The sequence below is a fragment of the Aptenodytes patagonicus genome, chromosome 18 (assembly GCF_965638725.1).
Source record: "Aptenodytes patagonicus chromosome 18, bAptPat1.pri.cur, whole genome shotgun sequence".
Lineage (NCBI taxonomy): Eukaryota > Metazoa > Chordata > Aves > Sphenisciformes > Spheniscidae > Aptenodytes > Aptenodytes patagonicus.
Genome location: NC_134966.1, coordinates 3,480,179 through 3,499,732, shown reverse-complemented (window position 1 = coordinate 3,499,732; position 19,554 = coordinate 3,480,179). Strand labels below are relative to the sequence as shown.

The 19,554-nt window shown below is 44.6% G+C and overlaps 1 protein-coding gene across 1 annotated transcript; it reads left to right on the top strand.

Annotated features, from left to right (window-relative positions):
- Nucleotides 1-716: 716 nt before the first annotated feature.
- TNFSF8 (TNF superfamily member 8) lies at nt 717-18,718 on the top strand. Its single transcript, XM_076355774.1, has 5 exons — nt 717-757; nt 2,510-2,741; nt 9,471-9,516; nt 17,717-17,788; nt 18,321-18,718. Exons 1-5 carry the CDS (start codon nt 717-719, stop codon nt 18,716-18,718), a joined length of 789 nt encoding a protein of 262 aa, XP_076211889.1.
- The last annotated feature ends 836 nt before the right edge of the window (nt 18,719-19,554 follow it).

The window sequence follows — 19,554 nt, the reverse complement described above, 5'->3', positions numbered from 1 at the left end:
AGCTGAGCAGTATTTTACTTCTACATTTCAAGATATTTCACCCATCACGAAAGGGGAATCATTCATAGATCCTGCTGTTACCTGGAGCAATCTTAGGTGTTTGCCTTTGCTGTCCTGGAACACTGTATAGCATGATATCACTACATGAGTGGATGTTCTGTGCTCCTATATATTATTGTGTCCTTCCCAGCAGGTTTCAGCATTTCCAACTCACTAAACTCTGTGGGTTTCCAATGCTGTACTAGTGGGCTAACCAAATTTAGTTTAGAAAGTAACAGGCCAAATTTAATCTGGATTGCACTTGTTTACACAGAGGATGAATTTGTCCTGTTTTCCCTCACTGGCCTTCACTGATACCTTTTTCTTTTGTAGTCATCACCACTACACTATCTGGTTGTCTACTTATAAGTTTTGCACAAGCGTTTCACAGCTTGAAGAGCTGACTGTGCACATCCATGTGCAACCACAAAAGCCTACGAGCTCACAGAGGAGTGTGCCCTCCTCGTGACACCAAGCATGATGCGACATCCTTAAAACTACACCACCATTATTCTCTCGAAAACCTTCTTCCTTGCTGACGTATGTATCTGCTCAGCCATGAGCAAGAGGTGTTGAAGCGTCTTTTCAAGAATAGTAGATGCTGCCAGTCACTGCAAGATCTTTTGGATTTTGCTGCATTTCAGAATTGTCACATTGTCTAGGAGGGTTGGGGAGCAATGGCGGTGTTAGGGGACCTCCATGTTCAGCTTCCCAAAAGGTGGGTTTGCTGCTCTGCAGGACCGACTGTTTTAAGGGGTCAAATGAACTTTCACAGGCAAGACTTTGTAAATCTTTCCCTTGCAAATCAAGATTAATTTCCAGTTCAAACCAGGGTGAGTGAGAACCACTGCTGCTAGCGGCTGTCCAAGGTTTTGCATTGACCAGGTGGGACCCAGCAGGTGAGGATCCATCTCATCCATCCTGTCAGGCTTGAGCGACAGATTTCCTGAGGAAGCCCTGGCCAAGCGTGTTACGCTATTGTCTCATCCTTAAGGAGAGGAGGCTGCTTCCCTTTGTCTCTGATTAAAATAGATTGTGCCTGTTTCCACGGCAATAAGAGATGCTCTGAAAAACACTATTTTGGAAATCTATAGAAGTTTTTGTAGTGCTGTGCTCTAGTGATTTTATTAAAAGATAGTAGTAATAATAGTAAGATGCTAAGATCCGTTAATGTCAGGGGTGTAAAGAAGAATTGGATTAAAAGAGAAAGGTATTACCTCTGGTTTGGGAGTCCCACAAGCCCAAATCAGAGGAAACTGGAGAATTAAACTCAATAAATAACTCTACCTGCTTTTTGTGTTCTGATATTCTTCCCAAGACATATCTTGTTGCTCTCTACTGAAGGAAAGATACTGAGCTAGAGGGACCATTGATAAGATTCTCTTTGGCCTTTCTGATGTCCTTGTATCACCAAACTGGGAACAGCTGAGACAAATAACACTCCTAGTCATTTTGATCACGTTACACGAGTTAACTGCCTTGCATTGATATGAATCAAAAGAGGAGACGCATCTAACTGTGAGAATTTTCAGAAACACCCAAGTGTCTTCAGAGCTGGACTGGCCAGAAAGCAAGGAGTCATCTCACATAAAAATTGCAGGGTTAGGAATGGCTGGTCCTTTCACACTGGAATGAAGTAGAAATATTTCCAGTTGACGAAATCTCATTTAGGTTCCATGAGAAACCCCATGGCTGGGTGATAGTCCCAGACTAGGGCAGAGGAGAGGCTTGTGGACAGGATGGAAATGAGCATTAATTCACTAGCTGCAAATAAGCCAGGGCAGGAAGGTGAATACAGACACCCTCTGTGGGCACATCCTAACATCGTGCTTTCAGCAACTTTGGTGTGACTGTTTTCTTTCTATGCGTCTGCCTAGAACTTGTATCCTTCGTCAAAGATGTCTTCCTGGCACATTTCTATGAAATACTTCAATGAAAATCTCACCCAACATCTCCGGACCTTCACAGGCAGGAGCTACAGCCACCAAACTCAAAGCCTAGTTCACCTCTGAATGCAGAGCTCTGGAGATCGCAGTCTGGGACGCTACTGGGAATAAGAAGAGGTTACTCTGTGCAACAGAAAGGCAGAGCTCCGGGGTGATTTACTCTACCGAACTGTAGCTGCACTGAGTACAAAATGAAACAGAATTTGCATAGCTCTCCGTTTCACAGAAAGCCAGTGATGGGGGTGGGGGGGGTGGGGGGGGAGGACAACGACTGATCTTGGTAACTATTCACCTTCTGACATCAGAAACCTCCAATGCAGCATACAAGACTGCTGTCGCGAAATCCCTGATCAAGAACATGAAGCTCCTTCCCCTCTTCACAGCTGCGTCCTGCTTCACGCCCCCAGGTCCCTCTTTCTTTGTACTACAAGTGATGAAGTTTTTTTTCCAGATCACATGAGCCAGGATGAAGGGGGAAAATCCTGCCAGGAACGGAGATCGGCTGCAACTTGAACCTGATCAAGGGGAGATACAGAGCAGTACCCTGAGAGCTATATAAGAAAGTGCTCGGCACAAGAGCAAACACTTTTTCAGGTGAAGGACTCTCATGAATCAGCCATGCATGTGAATGAAGACACCGTTTCAAGGAGGCTTGGAGCCACTAACAAAACATATTTCTATTTCATCATTGCTACCCTTGTTGCGTTACTCATCTTTGCGTTAGCCACCATCATGGTCTTAGTCGTTCAGAGGACGGTAAGCAATTTCTTACTTTATTCATTGGCTTTTTCTTTCTTTTTTTTTTTTTTTTTAAACGTACTGCTTCCCCAAAATTATCCTGTGGCCACAAAATCAGTCGCTGCCTCCTGTTATAAATGCACACATGTGAATTAGGGGAGAGAAAGATGAAACACAGAGGGAGAGAAAAGAACTTTCAAAAAAATAAACCCTTCTCTATGGGCAGCCTTAACTTCTGGCACTCAATTGCTACTCTGTAAATGGCAATGAAAAGCTCATAATCCCAGATGCTAACCACCCTCTGTCCTGCCTAGTTAGCAGGAGAGGTGGAGGGAAGATAGATCAGTGCCTCAGTGTCTGTTACCTGGTTTTCTATGTGTCTCCTGTCGCTTCTACAAAGTGACCACTGTCCAAGATGGTCTGGTCTGGCAGTGTCTACGTGTGTTCCTCTGAAATATTGATAAATTTTAGTAATGGACATAACACGAGACATCTCTATGTGTGACGCTGTGTGGTGCTGTCTGCTGGGATGCACCGTGATGTGGTGAAGCAGAGCTCTCGAACTACCCAGAGCACTGGATGGGGGCAAAGTAGCTCACTGTCCCTCTCTTTTTTTGTTAGTCCTGTTCTTGGGTGTGATTTTTAATGCAAAAGTAGAGTTATAGCAAGGATGACTGAAGGATATAAGTGAGGCAAGGTCTGACAAAAACAACTGTTCTCTCTGCCTACAGACATTTTCTCCTTCTCAAAATAAAGAGGCTTGCTCTCAAGTGGCTCTGGGGTTGAATGGGGAATCGATGAGACAGTTACAGCCAGGGCAGAGGTACAGGTGGTGATAATTACAAAAAGTGCATTTCTAATCTTATCAGGAATGTTGCCATGAACTTTACTGAGGTAAAATGACAGGTTAGAAGTTTCATAGGCTTTGAAATCTTATTGCAAAAAGCTAAGTGCTGAAGTACCTCCACTACTATTCATAGAATGAAAGCACCAGCGCAGGGCTGTTGGAGGAATTTGGCCATGGAAAACAAAATATGATCTTTCAGCTCAATATTTTCTCTTACTAAATTTACCCTGTGCAGTCTGTGTGCCTGTGTATGCACATTACCCAGAAATTAAACCATGAAGGCTTGACTGATATGTCTTTAAGTTGTATCAGGGAGGAGTCATTTACCTGAAATCAGTGTTCTTCCAAAAGAGAAGGAGTTTGGGCACAGTTAGAATGAGACATGGGGGTTTTCAAGTGATAAATAGTGGGACATTAAGGGAGATCTTTAAAATAACAGCCTGGGTAATTACAGAATTGCCACAGCTTTCCTATATAATGAGGCTTTCATTTGTACTTATTATGAAAGTAAGCATTAAATTACCTCTCCATCAGGATAAACGCAGTTACACTACTTGCCAGAGGAATGATATTACTGAAGGAGTCAAGGTTTTCATCTAAAAGAGTAATGACGTTATTGCAGCTGCTTTGGAAATGAGCTTGGCTGAAGGAGAAAGTAGGAAGCTGAGGTGTGTGAGAAACACAAATAAATGCTGTGAGAGCAATTTGGCAGTAAAAGCGTAACTTTTGTTCTTGTTCTCAGGGAGCTGAAAGACCCCCAGTTCAGAAGCAGCATAGTCATTCTTCATCCATGACTGGTCTTGAATTTCCAGACCAGGGAACAAGTGTTCATCCTGTGAGACAAGTCCCTCAAGAAACTCCAGGTCTTGCTCCAAAAACACTTTAGCTCATGGTCACACTGTCAGCGTAAGGCTAGGTACAAAGTCCTTTGGTAAATACAGTTGTGGCTGGGCTGAGCATCTTGTAGTACTGACTTCAGCAGCTCTGGGACAGGAGGTCTGGGGAGTTCTTGTACTTGGACCCCTGTGGCTATTGAGTCCTATTATCCTGTTGCTGTAGGGAGTAGAGCATCATCAGTTGGCTTAATTATTTTCTTTGTAACTTCTCAAGAGAGGACCAACATTTTGTGTGATCAGCCTCTTGAGATGATCTGGTTTTCTCTCCAGATGTTGTCAGCTGGATTATGTGAGTGATCCTCGACCACAGGGGCAATGGTGGCAACTTCATGCCCTCCCTATGCTTAGCTGAGGTAGAAATTTTTATTTTCCTCTGTCCAAATGAGTGTTAGAGGGTCTTAGGGACAATGCAGGCATTGTGACCCATGTCTCGGGTACCACTGCATTAAGAGGAGGCTTCTGGTGGCAAGCAGATCATACAGTCCCCTAGTCCCATTGCAGGTACATGGAAATTGACTGCTTGTCTTCCTTTTGATGAATTTACACTTGGCTAGCTTAAGATGACGGAAGATGCATTGGAAAGGGAAAATCAAACTTTGTAGAAACAAGGCATTTGCATCACCCAAAATCTAGGTGTTCTGAATAAGGGAAATCTAGCATGAAAGACCAAAACAAAAAAGCAACTATGATTCCAAAGCTGCTTCTCTGAATCTAACAGCACTACTAATACACATTATGCCCGCCCCCACCCCCGCATTGCCCAATACCCCAAGAAATTTCCTTTACACCTTGTTTTCAAGAAGGGTGGCACAGCACATTAGTGTCAGACCTGGGAAGTGTCATTTTTTGGAACTAAACTGCGTTTTTTGGAACTAACTATGTGCAGTGCTGAAGTCCGTTCATTTCTTCAGCTTTCATCTGCAGAAACCCTTGGCTTCAGGCCATTCACTTGTCTTGATCTTTCACAGCTGTCTTTATTTTTCTCTGGAAAAAGGACAGTCTGTAGCCTTCACTTTTCTTCCTAACACTGTTATGAGTGCTAAAACCTCTGCTGCACTTCACTGCTGCTGGTCATATGTATATATACAAATCTATGTAGATATTTATGTACGTAGAGATATATGTAAAACCAGTGAAAGACTATGAGACAGAAAGGACTAGACAAACGTAATTTTAAGACACACAGACCCTAGCAAATCTTATGCTGTACTGCAAGGTATGCTGTATCAGGCACCTAGGCCACCTACCTCTATGAAAAAATTCTGTGTGAATGTCCAAAGTCCATAATCTGGGATGGTCCATCACTGCTCTGGATTTTGTAGACTTCACATTTTTAACCTCCAAACTGTGTGGGTAAATCTTTTCAGCAGAGTTAATGCACCAGTGTGGCAAATGATAAGAGTCAGTGCAGATATTTATATTTGCTGATCTAGTCTTCAAGGCTGCTGGAGTCAAAAATGTAAAACTCATTTAGCAGTGGGACTGCCATAACCAGAAATTGCTCCTTCAGCACCTAGCAAGTCCCTGCTCTATCTATTTGGTGATTTATGTCTACTTAAAAATAACCTTGCCACGGGCTGCCCGGATCGGTGCCTATTGGCCCCCTCTGGTGGACAACCCTGACAAAAATTAAAATGAAAAAAAAAACCCACACCACTGAAAACTGCCCCTGAAAGCAGATTTCCCACTTGTTGAACACCACAGGAAAACCACTGAGGCATTCTAGAAGAAAACTGCGCTGTTCCAACCCTTGCCATTGGTATTCTGTACAGTGACAGTCACCTGCTGTCTAGAGGTGTCACTTTAATAAGTATTGGCAGTACTGGAAAAACTTAGTTTCACATGGGGCTCTGTTTCCTGTGATGCTCATTATCAGATCAGCTGTGAGGACGGCACTCCGCTTTCTGAGTTTTCACATCTCGTTTCTACCTTTGCCTCTTGGCAACTCAGGGCCACCTACTAAAGTGCCACTGCCTTCCTTCCCCCTCAGCCAGAGACAGGTAAGGATGGTTTGAGGCTGAGCAGAAACATGGGAGAGCCTTGAGGCTTTTTTTCAAATTGCAAATCTTCCTCCCGGGACAACAGTCCAAAGAGCTTGTCCCCACAGAGCTGCTGTGCGGACATCCTCTTGGAAGAGCCCTGGACCTAGTTAAGCTCACCCCAGGCCAGTTTCTGGGGGACTGTGGTTTCAGGGTGTGTTTTCTTGGACTTTCTAGAGGCGGATACACACTTCAGAGACCTCTGGTTAAATGAAAATTCACAGTTCTGACACAGGACATTAGAATGACCCTCTTGCAGCACCAGCCTGTCTCAGCTTGGGAAACTTTCTTGTAAAATGATTAAGGGAAAGAAGAAAGAAATGACTTTCACTGGCACCTGATTATCATTTTCTCCAATGAAGCAAACTCAAATTATTCTGCTTGCTGAGTAAAGACTGAGATCCTTCATCAGCAGCACCCAGACCACTCCAGACAGGGTAAAATTCATTGTCATGAACTCTTCCTGAGCTGGCACTGTAGGATTTAATCTCTTTGGGCTCCTACTGCGTGCCTCTTTGCATTCTAAATTACAGCATTACATGCAATATTTTTGCTGTTAGGAAAGAAAGAAGTAATGCCACTAATATTTCAAAGCAAGCTCTAAAGTTTTATTTGAATATCTACTCAATTGTCACTAAAATAAATTGCATTAGTATCTGCTGTTTTCACCCACTGGGAGGCTTCCCAGGTGAGAACACAATACATTAGTACATTTTAATCTTGTTTCTGTTGCCCTGACTACAAAGCAAGCTGTGAGCCATCAGCCTTGTCCTGCACACCATCTCCGAGGGAGGGCTGCAAGGTGAACACCTCACTGATCATAATGTCTCGATCACTTTACCAAACACTTCTCTACAGGCAGCAGTGGATCTGCTGTCTGATTTCATTTAGCATAATCTAGCTAGGGGCAGAGCATCCCTTTTCTCTCATGCAAAAATGCCTTTAATTCTCTGCAGAGGGCAGAAATGCTCATAACTGGCATTGAAAAGTAATGCTTCCCTGCACCCTGAGTGCATGTGAGAGGGACAGCCCAGCGCAAGGGTCCAAGACAGGAGCTGAGAGGCTCTGGCAGATGGTCCTTGGGAGTGTTTTCAGCCGAGACTGTTCTCAGTCCCACATTTGGTGATATGTGTGCATAGGATCCATGAGAGTTTGCAAGGGAGGCTGTCGTGTAGGATACCAAAAAGCTTGGAAATGCCTGTTTTTTCAAGCTACAGCTCTAGGTTCCCATTCTTCTCCTAACCCAGCAGCCTTCCTGTACAGCTAGGAGAAATACTGTCTCAACAGATAACTTCTCCCCTGTGTTACATAGGTGTGGGGAGAGAAAATGAACAAATCATATATTACAGATACCAAAATTATGAAGCACCTATGCCATCTCTGTCTGCGGGACACAGCATTTTAGCATTAGACCAAAGGATAACATTGCTTTGCCAGGAGCAGATGCAGCTCTCCACTTTAGCCATGGTTGAAAACTTGGTCACGTTAGGCCGAAGTCTAATTAAAAGTATTCTTAAACATTTAAGACTAGAACATTAAGTACCACAAACAGACACAACGTGATTTTTCTCACTGTCCAACCATCTTCCTTCTCCCCACACCACACATTATCCTATTTACACACAAAAATAAAGTGCTTATGTTTTAAGACCACTATGGATGAAGCTGTCTCCCACCACATGCATGGTGTGCCTCATTTCTCCCAGGAGATATTAGATGTTCTGCTAAAGCTGGTACCAGCTTCCCAACTTTCTTCTTCTTGGACATCCTGGTCGGTCACTGGAACAAGCTCCCCAGGGAAATGGTCACGGCACCAAGCCTGTCAGAGTTCAAGGAGCATCTGGACGATGCTCTCAGTCATAGAGTTTAGTTTTAGGTAGTCCTGCGAGGAGCAGGGAATTGGACTCAATGATCCTTATGGGTCTCTTCCAACTCTAGATATTCTATGATTCTATGCTAAATTGGGCCTGGCCTGGTTAGCGTGCACAATTAGCCCAGATGAGAGGAGGTGGTTTAGGCTAGCCTGAGCAAAACCCGCTCCCTGATACTGAAATCACTGTGGGACTGCCCAGTGCATGTGAATGAAGGGACGTGACACATAGTTTCAAGCACTGAGGCACTCTCAGTATCTTTCCTCAGCTGTTGGGAGAATTTGTTTGCTCCTCGAGGGCACTGACGGACGTTTATGAGCTGTCAGTGACTTGTGTGGAAGTAATATGCAAGCAAGCACAGGCTTCAAGGTTGTATGTTTGGATGGCAGAGAGGTGTGATAAAACAGAAGCAAGACCACAGATGAAGCCTATCATATTTCACACTTAGAGCATGTTTCCTGAGAAGTTCTCAGGCCATGCTGATTGAGGACAATTTCCCATGCCATTTTGACGCTTGGGTTTACACCCCAGGAAGAAGAAGGAGGAGAGGTGAGGCAGGTCAACTCTGTCACTCTCAGACCTGTGCTGAGGCTCTACAGCTTTTATTTTCATCCAGCTACTGGCTTCCCAGGGACGGACACTGGCTCTCAAGGGTGTCCAGTCCCACTCTGTCCTACTCTCTCCAAGCTTTGCAAGCCACAGAGTGAGGTTTTCAGGGCTTGTTCTTCCAAAACAGTCCCAACAGAAACCATACACATTTCTTACCGCACTGAGAGAATTGCTGGCTGTCTCAGAAATGTAGGTTTTCTGCATTAGGAAAAAAGGCAGTGATGAGGGATGACTGAGGATGATATCTGGATGAGTGCAGAGAGCTTGCCGGAGCTGTTTGCTCCACAGCAATCCTTCACTGACCTGTGAGGCTCTACAGGAGCCATACGCTCTGTAACGCCTGGCGCTGGCTCCCTGTGCATCGGGATGTGTATTGCCTTCATGGCATGCAGTGGAAACTTTTAAGATCCATTTTTAAAGCAGGGTTGTACTTGAACATGGGTATGCTCCCAGAATAACCATCTCTTCTCTTGCTTCTCTTTCAGGCAGCTGATCCTGCCACAGAGGGCATCGCAAAACCTATCAGGACAGGTAAGACGCCTAAACTAACTATACATGCCACTTGTCTCATCTGTAAAGCAAATATTGCCCAGGGTCACAAATAAGCCAATTGTGCACATCTTAACATTTCACACAAAGTCTCTTCTTGGTGAAAAGCCAAAGTGGGGGGGGGGGGGGGGAGAAGAAGAAGAAGAAAGCTTTCAAATTAATCAGTACCTCCGGAAACCAGTGCATGGCTGAGGAAATAACAAGTATGTCTGAATCTGCCCTGAGGTGTCTTTGCAAAAGAGCCTTTTTGCCAGAGGATGTAAACATCAGTCTGACTATTAGGTCTTATTTTAAGGGCTGGCTCTTGCACATGTGGGCGTAGCGTCCCCATCTTCGCAAAGCATGGGTGCAAATGTGTTGGCATATATTTCAAAACAATTGAAACTCCTCCTGTACTCCTCTGGCCTGGAGCAGGCATGTGTTTCCTACTGGTTTGTGGGGAAAAGGGAGGAGGGAAGGGGTAGGTCTAGAAGGGACAAATGGAGAACAGCAGCAAGAGGCACAGAGCAAGAAATTAAAACAGGCAAAGTATGAGCACAGGGGGGCCAAAATAGGAAAAAACTGTCTAAGCAGACTAGCAGAGACAGTGTACCAAGATTCTGCTTTTCCTTAGCGTAAATCAGGAGGAGCACTATTTACTTCATTGACATTGCCTCCCTGGTTAGAGGGCCCTTAGCACAAAGCATTTTGACTTCTTGCAAATACAAGTTCATACTCAGTCCCGGAGGATAGGAGATACCATTGCCTCCCACTATACAGATGGGAAAAATGAAGCACAGTGTTCATCTAGAAGGGATAGCAGAATAGGAAATTGAAATTCAAGGTCCAGAGAGTCCTAATCACATAACCATCTTTTCTGCAGCTGCGTTTTTGCACACAGGTGACAATGCATCATTTGGGCAACATATACTCTATCTTGGATAATTTTTGAATCTGGGACTCTTCTGTATTGAGCTTGTTTCATAGCCCATAGTTCTCAAAGTAGTCCCTGCATGTCACTGTGTCCTTTCTGAGAACTTCACATCTTGCCTAACCATAATTTTTTATGTTTTAAAATTCCTGTAACCTGGAGGGATTTTCTTTTCACCTTAGGAGGTCCCTAGGACATCCTAAGCACATATTGCTTTCTCTCTATCAACCTAAGTAGCTTCTTAAGTCTTTATAAGTCTTTCTTAAGTCTTCTAGTGCTTTATTTTGTACCTGAAGTTCCTCAGAAATAAAGCAGGGTCTGAACATACAAGGCAGATTTGGGTAAGGACATTTGGACAGTCACGTCACAGCCCCACTCCAGTGCATTCCAAAAGGTGACCATTAGGTGTCCATTTGGAAACCTGATGGGCTGCAAAGCAACAGCCTCGCTGCCCACAGTCCCCCGTTGATGATGGAGAGTCCCCAGCAGCTGCAAGGCGGTACAGCCCCAGAGCAGAACCTCCGCTCCTGTAAATCAGCGTAACCTCAGAGAAGTCACCAGAACTGTGCTGGTTTCCATGGCTGAGTTTTACCACCAGGTAGGAAGAGGTAGTGAAAGCTGTTGGTGTGGAGTCTAGTGATTGACAGAAGAGGAGCCACAGAGACTGTATCTGTAGATCAGTATTATTTCAAAGCAAAGCACGAGCAATACTGGCATCCCCAGGGCACGGAGGAGAGGTCTCACTAATCCAAAAGTGCATTGCAAAATATATATATATATATTTTTTAAATTTCATATCAGGCAACCGGTGCTAATTGCTTTTTCTCCTCATCAGTAACTGGCAGGTGCCAGGCAGGAGGAACACGCTCTCTCCAGGAATGTACAAGATGCTGTTTCATTAGCCAGAAACCTTTCTGTCTTTGGGTCAATATCAATTACAGGCACCCTCTTGCTCTGAATTCTGCTGCTAAATCTGAGATGATGCCATTAGTGAAAGACAAAGGAGGGAATGATAGAGAAACCCCACAAGGCAGGAAGAGTTGCTGAAAGCTGTTTGCAATGGGTCTAAGTGCTCTATCAGCCTACCCCTCATTGCCCATCAGTCTCTATTGTATGTCTGGCAGGGTAGTAGAGCACTAAAGTGTGAGGCAATTACAATGGCCTCTTATTTTTCTCTTAAAATGCATAAAGCAGGGCTGATTGATTAATATATCCCAGGGGGTAATTTACTGAGACCCCCTCGGCAGGGAGCTCTGTCATACGCTGCCAGGCATCTCTTGCTGACTTCTAAGTAGGGAGTTGCAGCGAGAGCTGCAAGGTCCCATCCAGCAGCTGCAGAGCAGCAAGAAACAGAAACGTAAGAAACATTTCAGAACGGGGACTGTGGTGAGGCTGAAGTTGCTGTGGATTTAGATTTGATTCCGCGTCTGCCTCTCAGGCAGCCCAGATGTTGGTAGTGTAATTTGGATGTATTTTGTACCCACCTTGTTCACAACAGGGCTTCGGAGCCCTGCGTTGTAAAAATGGGCAAGCAAGCAAAAAATGAGCATTGCCAAGTTGCCGGCTGGGTGCTCAGCCTTGCTCCAGCCCTGTGTCGGTACCTACTTGTGCAAAACATCTCAGAGATGCTAGTGGGGGATGCAGGACTGTGCTAGTGGGAGCAGCTGGGGTTCACTCAGGCCAAGACTGTATTGTAATGCAAATGGACAGTGGTCCAGACACAGCTACATCTCTGAATTAATTTTGCGATATTAAAGCAGGAAAAACATGACGATTTCATTTAGATTTCCAATGAGATTATGTTCTATTATTAGCTAAAGACCGGTGGGCACTAAAGCAGATTTGTAGAAGGTTTATGTTCCTGACTCAGCTGTCAGTCCTCAATGGATGGGTTTGCAGGAATCCACAAGCAGTAGCTGAGAGTGACGCAATGTCACCTAATTAAATGTTTGTGTGAAAAATGATATCAATCTCCTCAAAAAGTCTGTGCTATTGTCAGTGGAGTACCTGAGCAACAGGGGGAAAGAATTAAATTCATCATGAACTAAATGTTTGTGAAATGTTCTTTCTGTGGAACTATTTCTCTGCAGAAACTCATCCACATTTCATAAATATCAAATCATATATTAATATGGGCCACAGAGGTATTTTTGTTAGGTTCATTTTTTAGAGGGAAACTAAGTCACAGAGAAATGTATGACCTGCCAACATCTGGAGAGGTTCAGCCCTCATCATCTCCTCGCTGTCCTCTCCGAGCCTCGTTTCCCCATAAAGGTTGTAATCCTGGACTGGTGGCTTTTCTTGTTATTTTGAACTACAAAGACATGATACCAAATCTGTTCTCATTTACAGAAGGAAAAACCTGCAGATACATATGCACACACACACACACACACACTATTTATATGTATTTTTGTCTGGCAGTAAGATCTATTAGCAGTTGATGGACAGACCAGAAAAGGAAATCCAGCACCCCATTCACAGTTTCAATGGGAAATAGATTCCCAAATAAAAATCTGGCTCCGAGAACTTGAGATAATACAGGTGACATTCACATTCTTGCTACCCTAGAGTAAATCAGGCTGAAGCCAGAGAAGCAAACAAGCCTTTCCAGGTTTGCAGCAATCTCTCCGAGTGCAGTTTGGCCTTCTACAGCTAAATCTGGTCTCTTCCAGCCTGGAATTGTCCCAGTGCAACACTACTGAAGTTGCTGGGGTGTTAGTCACAAATCCCACAATGGTGGGTTCTTCAGAAATGGATATCTCGCGTTTAGACCATATAGATTTTTGTTTTTTTCAGTTTCCGTACGTGCCTGTGTTTGTGTGCATATATGTAAAACTGTGTAAGGTTCTGTCTGCTCTTGGGAGGTCAGGGCAGATGAGCTGTGTTTCTCAGTTAAAAAAATTTTGGCAAGCCTGGGCTTGCAAACGCTAGAAAGAACACACAGGCATCCTCCTAGGCAAGCATCCGGAGGAAACTGCAGCTAGACAGATTCCAGTTAGTCATAACGGGGACTGGTTGCTTATTTAATTAATAGTGAGATGATCAGTATTGCTACAAAATGCTGAGTGTTAGATCTTCTGTCTCTCCAATACTTAAAATGCAAGATATAGATTAATATATGTGTGTGTATATATATATGAATAGCTCATGAAATTATGTGACCTATGCTATACTGATGAGCAGGCTAGAGACTTGAATAGTTTTGGCCTTGAACTCTACAAGTGTTGCAGTAGTCATCTGTGCAGTGATGAGGAGTCCATAAGAGGCTCCTTCTAAATTTGGAGGAAAGAAAGGGATACTTCTAAAGTTTGTATTTTTGGAAGGAGGTTATATTGCCAGATGAGTTCAGTTCCTTTTCAATGCACAGAACCAGAGTGACAATCCTTGGGCTCTTGAGGACCAAAGGCACATGTGACCAGCTGGAACAGAGCCCAGCTCTGCCACTGAGCCCAGGAGAGGACATCACCCAGCTGGCACTTGTCGCAGCATCACTCAGCTGGGACAGTCCATCAGCGCCAGCCGGCAGCTGTTTGCAGGACACTTAACTGGAAGGAGGGAGTTAAAGATAGCTACGGGGACTTCAGATAGTGGCTGCTGAGAAATAAAATTAGGCAAGTTCTGCTAACTCTAGCACACTGACAGAGACGTATGAAATCACCCTGCCTGACTTTATAAGCACTTAAATTGGTGGGGTGTACAGAGGAATTGAAAGCTGTTTGTTGCTTGCCTGTACTACTTCACCTCATAAGAGAAGTTCAGGTTTTTGACCTCCTCTTGTGCCTGTCCACACTCAGCCTCCAGCTAGTTGCAATGCCATATGCACTGCAGAGGAATATCACTGTGAGAGGTGACTGGTGCTAGGACAAGCCCCCAAAACCCCATTTAAGGGGCTTTCCATGTCTGGGCAGCAACACTTTGCACTCTGGCATGCCACTTTCAGCTCTTGGTTTCACTGCCCTTTGCCGGTGCTCCCATTACATCCATCTCAGAAGTGGAGAAACTGAGGCAGGCAGCAGTGAAGAGAGTTTCCCAGGCAGAGTCACATCTCCGCAGACCTGGCTGGCAGCAGTCCATATATCCACATGTCTCACAGCCCTTGGGTTCCTCCTGGCTGGCAGACACAGCCTCTTTAGGTCCTGCTGTGTTTTGATGAGACTCTTTCCATTTTGCACCGCAGGTGGAAATCACGGGAATGTCAGTGAGGCCACAGCTCCACTGAGTCCCATTTCACAGTCCTGCAGCATGTACCCTTTGGCTCGGTGGGCAAAAGCTGCATTAAGCTCATGGAAATAGTCTGACCCTTTTCCTCAGGGCTGTGCCCTCTGGATGCTCATCCTATGGTAAAAGGGGTCAGGAAGACAAAAGTTAATTATCTCCTGATGGCTTCTTTAGGACAAAATAACCTAAATGGCTTCTTACTAAGACTCCTTCCTTATCAGCAGGCTTCCTTCAAGCAGCCTGATCTACAGCGTCCGTGCATCACAGCGGACAATGAAACCAGTGTGGTCTCTTTGGTACTTAGTCCCAAATGTGGCTTTGCTTTTCCTCCTTCTCACAGTATTTTTAAGCTCATATAATCCTATTGACTTCAGTGGGATTACTTCTGATTTACACTGTTACTAGTGCAAAGCCAATTAGGTGATGTGATTGAACATATCCATCGATCAATCCTGAAACTCTAGTAATTTCAGTCTCTCCTGGCTTGCACTGAAATGTTTCAGATAAAAGAATTAACTTGAGAAATAAAACTAGAAAACAGATATAAGCTGCCGCAGCACAGCAAGAACCGGAAATGTCTCTATTAAACAATTTTTTTCATAACTTGCCTTCTCAGAAACACAGCTGATGTCACCAAATAAATGGTTTAAACACACACACAAAACTTGCTGACATCAATAAATGTAAGTACAGCTTTGGAAATGCAAAGTGCAGCTACATCAGTGAGGGTAGATCTTGAGAGATGCCATGAATATCCTGAGATATAACTGATTGGGCTCCTGGCAGCACCAGGCTGTTTGTGTGCAGGCACAGCACCTTGCTTGCTTAGCAGACGTTGCAAGGCTGCAGCTTCCAAAGTCTGCTTGAGCAGCAGGGGATTTTCCGCTTTATAGGTAAACCCCCTAAATGCCACCAACTTTCTGTAAAAACACTCTTCCCTTCTTGCAGGACACTTGTAATGCGAGTGGGCCCAGGGCGCTGACTGTGCATTGCCAGAGGCTGTTGCTACCATTGTAACAGCATTAGTTTGAAATAAAGGGGTTTCTTCTATCCTATTCCATATCTCCACATCTCTGTAGTGTCTGTGCACTCACTAAAACACTATATTGACATGACTAATGTCAGAAAATTAGGCTTTGGTTTTTCTTTGGGGATTTCCAGTGCAGTCAAGGGACTTTGATACACGTCTTACTCATTCTTGGAGCGCAGTGAGCACCTGCTTCCCTCAAAAGTGTTTCAACTGCTGAAATCAGAGAAAGACTGCAATTCTTTCAAGATACCCACAGCCTCCCTCTCCAATAGCGAGTGCAAAGGGTGCAATGTTACAAATCACCAACCAGAGGTACTTGTGTGTGGGACCAGCTTCTTCCTGATTTATCTATCCTCCTGACCAAGTACCTCTTAGAAATCAGGCCATGCAGATACTGCAAGGGTCTGGAGATTTGAATCTCTTTTTTGTACCCTTAGTTTCAGGAATCCTATGAAACTGAAGATCCTTGTCTCACTCTGCATTTAGTAGACTCCTTGTTCATGTAAGGAAGAGGAAAAATGTCATCTGATGTCATGGAGTAGCATCAAGATTTAGTAGAACTTAGGTTTGTGTACTAACCGGTCCTTCAGAGACCCTTGTAGGGTTGGTGACTTCTTGTACCAATTTTAGAAACTGAGTCACAGGAAAACTTCAGTGATTTGTGTACCCTGGGAGAGGGGAGTATAATTTAGTAAGGCTTTACTGAAACTCCTTCATACTTTATTCCTGGTATTCAGCTGTAGAATAAAACACAGGAAATTCCCAATCTCCCATCTGAGCTCCTATGCACATCCCTTCCACAGCTGCAGTGGGGCCAGGAGATGTAAAGAAGGAGAGCCAATGCAATGAGAAAGAACCATCCACTTGTCTGGTTGCAGCCACTGGGATATACACTACTTTCCCAAATCTGTATCTTGTCTGTGTATCTATGTGCCTGTGGGCTGCACAGGGCAGTGCAAACTCTGTTCTATACGATCACAAAATAAAAGAGGAATAAACACTGCCATTCACTGAGTGCCCGGTAAGGTGAGAGGAGGAAAAGCTTGCACAGGGGAAGGTGAAACGTGGCTGGAAAGGAGGTGAAACGCAAAGGGAAGCAGTGGGGTGCAGGGTCCGGGATGCAGGAGCTGGGATACTGGGATGCGGCGCCGGGATGCAGGGTCCGGGATGCCGTCCCGGGAGGCGGCGCCGGGATGCGGCGCTGGGATGCGGTGCCTGGGATGCCGTCCCGGGACGCGGGGCCGTGGCGGCCCGCCGTGCCGGCCGAGCCGCCCGCAGTCCCGGGCGCGGCCGTGGGAGGGAGCCGTCCCCGGGCGCTCTGCGGCGGGGCAGCCCCGGCGCCTCCCCGCCCCGGCGCTTTGGATTTTGGGGGCATTCCCGTGACACACGGCGGCCTTTTGCGTTGAACCGAGGTGCTGGCGGTGTGCGTGCCCCTGCCCCGCCGTTACGGCTATGTAGGAAGGAGCGCACGCAGGAACAACGCTGTCCCGGCTCCTCTAGCTGGCAGCTTTCGGGTCTGAACAACCAACAACCTCTCCCGAAGTCCTGGCGACAGCCACATTTTAACCATGAGAGAACAGAGCAACGTTTCAAAAGCACCCAAAGAACCATTTTCAGAAGTATGTTCCAGTTAAACGTTTAAAAGCTGCTTTCTGCCATTGCACCTTACAAATAATTTGGTTAAATTAAGCTTACCTGCACTTAATTTCTGTTTGTGAGAAGGAGAATAAGAAATACAATTTTTTGGACTGATGGCTACAATCTACCAGAGCTTTAGACCGTTATAAATTTACTAATCGAGTTACAATGCTATGAGTTCCCTGTGCAGATCAGATATTATCAGCCAAGGAGTAAGATTAATCTCTCCTACATGCTGCTTGTCGCTTTGGAGCTGCTGCTGTGGAGTTTGTCCGTAGTGCAGTTATAGCAAATAAATGAGGTGCCAAATGCTGACAGCATTTTACAGTACAAAAAAAAAAAAAAAAATCAGGAGTGGTCACTTAATCTGTTGTTTCCCTCAGGGAACACCTCCGAAGACTATTTAAGAATCCTACAGAATGTCCCGACCAAGAGAGCCGCTGCATACATGAGAGGTCAGTGGGGAGCCCAGTCGAGGGCAAGAGTTGGCAAAGAGAGATTGCAGAGCTGGCTGAAGAGCAGGCTGTTCGTGTCAACCAAACTGGTTTTAGTGGGCACTTCATAGGAAAGAGATCCTTAGCTTTACCTGAAATGTGGGTGTGTTTGCTAAACCCCCTATCTGATCACACAAACTTTTTTTTTTAACTTGATAAGAAAAAAATAAATAGAGAGAGACCTTCTGCACACAAACACATGAATCATCTCCATTATTTCCCTTTAAATATTGCAGAAGGCCATTTTCACTGCATCTCCCTGTCTTGGGTTTCCCAAAGGCTGTGTAAGTCCTTGGAACTTTTTAACACCCCACTTCCATGGGTGAACTCCCAGCCATCTGGCCAGGGCCTTTTCTTGGAGCTTCCTGCAGGAAAACCACTGCACAGGTATCTCCATTTACCAGGAGATACACTGCTGCAAGTCACATAAGGCTGAATTCAGGTCAGTAGAGCTCAGTAGCTCATTTTAAAATTTGTTTGCTTTCCTTTCTAGTGTCCAATCCAGTAAACAGTTCAAAACTGAGCTTGGTCGAGAAGGGTATTTGTGAAGACGTCCAGTGCAAGAGCGAAGAGCTGGTGATACAGAAACAAGGCCTCTACTTGATCTATTGCCACTTGAACTTTCACTTTCCCAACTGTTCAAACAGCCCCACCGACCTCAAGATAGAGTTTCTTGTGAATGACAAAGTCAACAGGCAAACATTATCCACATGGTGCGCGTCAGAAACATGCCAAGAAAAGACTTTTAAGACCTTGTTCCTGCTCCATTTGACATACCTGGATGTGAAGGACCGAATATCAGTAACACTTAATCATCCTAAATTCTTGAATGAAATTTCTCTTCCCAATGAAAATGTTCTTGGGGTCTTGAGGTACAGCGATGAAATGTGAGCAGCTCTCTGACTTCCCACTGCTGCCCAGACTTACTTTTCTCTGAACAACAGTAGCCTGCTTTTACTAGGCAACACCTTGTTTTAAATTTCCTATCTTACCTCATCGCTAGGGTCAACAAGGAAGTTTGTGAGTGTCCCAGAACAAAACCTAAAACACTGCAAGACCCACACCTGACAGATTGCTCTGGTTTGGCTCAGGGTAGGATTGTCGTTGGACTACCCAGCATACAACCCACAGATTTGCCAACAGTTCATCAAAACAATACTATGTAAACACAGATTAAAATGTAACTAGATTGTGGGAAGAATAAGCAATATCGAGACTTTTTAGCTAACGGACTGCTGGCAAGGTGCCTACGTTCAGGAAATGGGGAAATCTTTTTCACTGAATTTTATGGAGTAATATTTTGACGTGATCTTTCCAAAAAACTAACAGTCAAAGCTTTTAATTACGACTTCCTTTACAACTGGAGCGTGCAAGCACAGCTCTGGAGTAGGTTTATGGATAGATCACAGGAAATAAAAAATGATGAAATTATTGACTCTCAGGCTGGTAGCTAAAATTCTGGGACAGGACATAGGAGATTTGGGACTTACAGAATATTTCTGTGCTGCATTCTGCTATGGACTTTATGCAATTTACTTCCAAGTGTCTTCCTTTTCACTATTTATCCATCTTTTCTATTTAAATATTAAGCTCTCTGGGGCAGAGACTTTGTATATGCACAGTGCTCAGCCTCTGTTCTCACTTGGGGTTTCTAGAACTTTTCATAACAAATATTAAAACAGTAATCTAGTTGCAAATCTAGCCACATAACAAAGTTCATTACAATA